This window comes from Austrofundulus limnaeus, unplaced genomic scaffold, assembly GCF_001266775.1.
Source record: "Austrofundulus limnaeus strain Quisiro unplaced genomic scaffold, Austrofundulus_limnaeus-1.0 Scaffold1, whole genome shotgun sequence".
NCBI classification, from domain to species: Eukaryota; Metazoa; Chordata; class Actinopteri; order Cyprinodontiformes; family Rivulidae; genus Austrofundulus; species Austrofundulus limnaeus.
The window spans coordinates 9,826,163-9,829,008 of record NW_013952403.1 but is presented as its reverse complement, the minus strand read 5'-3'; the positions used below and the strand labels follow the sequence as shown (position 1 = coordinate 9,829,008).

The 2,846-nt window shown below is 41.6% G+C and overlaps 1 protein-coding gene across 1 annotated transcript in view; it reads left to right on the top strand.

The window, feature by feature from the left end:
- Positions 1 to 2,846, top strand: part of nr3c1 (nuclear receptor subfamily 3, group C, member 1 (glucocorticoid receptor)) — a gene marked incomplete at its 3' end in the record, with an annotated part of 31,758 nt that overhangs the window by 1,734 nt on the left and 27,178 nt on the right. Inside the window, 1 exon segment of the mRNA XM_014008990.1 lies at positions 1,213 to 2,393. Coding sequence (XP_013864444.1) covers positions 1,213 to 2,393 — 1,181 coding nt within the window.

Here is a 2,846-nt window from a genome sequence, read left to right as displayed (position 1 = left end):
TATATACACAAAATAAATGTTTCCTGTCCAATCACTGGTCTTTAAAAAAACAGACTTGTCAATTACGATTTTGTCCGATACCAGTTTTGTTAAACTGACACTGTCAGGTGTTATAAAGTCATTATACACATTCAATGTTTAATTTAATTTTATTGAAAAATATAACAAAAATACAAACTTGTTTGGAAAGCAGAAGAGGACAGTGGCTGATTGTGAAACTTTTTCAGAGGTAGATGAAATCAGTGGATAAGATATAGTGCTGCACAATACATTGAAAATTTATCGTCATCATGATAACAGCCTTTGCAATATGCAAATCACATAAACTGCAATAAATGGTTGACTCAAAAGTTTGCATTTCTGAATTTTGTCGTTCAGATGAAAGCTTGAGGTATTTCACCAATTGAATGGAGCCCTTCATGTATTTGGTCAATTGGATGGATCTCTTCAAAACAAAATTCAGGCTGGAATGGAAAAGATTAGTTTTTTTAGGTTTTTTTTTTTTTTGCTTTGAACCCAGAACAGAAAGACATCAACACTACATATTTATGTATTTGTTCATTTATTACAAGTCATATCGTCATTGCAATATTAAGCACTGTTATTGCACGTCGCAGGTTTTCCTAATATCGTGCAGCCCAATAAGATGTAAGTATCGGCTGATCGGCAATCTCCCATTTGCGCCAATTAATTGGTGCACCCCTAATGATTATATTAGATGACTTTATTAGTGGTATGTTTTATATGTTTAAAATAAAACTTATAACTTGGACAGACTTTAAAGGAGAGTGATGTTAAAAGGCAGGTATACCAACCCTATAAGGTCAAGTAAAGATGGCTAATAACACGGTTATAGATAAACAAACACTGAAGGCACAAAGTGACCACAAAATCATTGCAAAACAATAAATAATGATCACTATTGGGGTAAATAAAAGCCAAACATTGCTAAACAAATAGGAACAGGTTGACTTCTAAGACACTAGAAAAGTGGGTGGTCTTTTCACAACACAATGCTCAAGGGCACATTATATTATAGTCCCTATGAGTGTAGTTTCCTACCATCTGCAAACTATAAATCATAGTAACCTGGATCATAGAGTCGTAAAATAAGCTTCCCCAGATATCAAGTTATAAACCTTCRATTATGTTTGAACTTACTCTCTTTGCACTTTATTTTTAAAACATTTTCTTTTCTCTCCAACAATAAAGATGGATCAAGGCGGAGTGAAGAAGATTACGTACAGAGGAAATGACCATCTGAGCAAACTGGTCTACACTGAAAGCCCAGAGGAGGGAGGTCTTTTAAAAGTGGCCCCTCACAGCGCCGTGTCCCTCGCCTCTGCCACGTCTGTCGTTCTTCCAACCAGCCCACTAATGCAGCCAGGACAGGTGACCAACGGTCTCAGCAACAGCCCCCTTCCAGATGAGCATACCTCAGCCTCTGCCCCCGCCACCATAGGTTCCTTGATAGAGATCCCAGAACCCAGGGGCCTGACCAAAGATCAGAGGCCTCAGCAGCCACAGCAGTTTCAGATGCACACTTCCAATGTTTTTGGGCATCAAAGCTTGCCCCAGTTGGAGGCCAGTATCGTAGACATTACCCAGTCCTCCATGGATTCGCTTATCGGGGGATCAGACCCCAACTTATTCGCCATGAAAACGGAGGATTTCTCCCTGGATAAAGGAGAGCAGGACTCCACCGATTTTGATAATGCCTTTGATTCTATTGGTAAAGACGTGGACATGACACAAAAACTGTTTAATGACACGTCTCTGGACCTTCTTCAGGAGTTCGACCTCACAGGATCCCCCTCAGATTTTTACGTAGGGGACGATGCCTTTCTGACCACTCTGGCTGATGATTCGTTGCTSGGGGACATGCGAGGGACATTAGAGAGGGACATAAAACCTGCTCTGGTAGAGAGCATTAACACCACTGGGGCACTCACTGCTACCCCCGACGGCAGCAGCGTGACGAGTCCACGCGAATCCAGCTCAGGCTTGTCCACGACCTCCTGTTCAACCCCTCCAACCACTTTGCCTGCCGTGGTGAAAAAAGAGAAAGATACGGGCTTCATTCAGCTCTGCACCCCAGGTGTGATTAAGCAGGAGAAAACTTCTGGAGGGTATTGTCAAATGGGGGCCACGAGCCCCATCTCCATCTGCGGGGTGAGCACGTCAGGAGGACAGAGCTTCCATTTTGGAATCAACTCTCGAAACAACGAAACGCTAGAGCAAAAGGATCAGAAGCCAGTACCCGGCTTGTTCCTCCCAGTCACAACCATCGGCGGAGCCTGGAACAGGAGCCCGAGCCTCGGCGACGCCTCGCCCATCCACAGGGTGGGCGAGCTTTTCACGACCTCTCCCACCTACTCCAACAGCTTCACTAGGTAAGAAATAGTCTGTCGCTTTATTACAACCTTAATAACTCAAACTAATTTATTCATGATTTCAGTAATTATGACTGCCACACATTAATACTTTACCTTTTCTACGATACTACTGAATAAAATGAAGCAAGTTTTATTAAAGGGATCCATGATTAGTTGTAACATTAGACTTTATTTGATAAACATATTTTAACTGTAAAATAAAGACTGTAAAAACACTGTAGGCTGTTCAGTTTTGTAATTTTTTTTACTAAAAGTTTAAAAATATATTACACGGACGGGGCCATTTTATTTACACTCAAAGCATTCTGGGTAAATGATGACGTGGGTAGGTTATTGGTGCGAGGCTGCTAGCGAGCTATATCCACCCTGAAGGTTAATCTTAGACAATATCTGACGATCGACTCTTTTAAATGAAACCAGAGAGCGTTGACAGAGAGGAGAAGGTAGAAA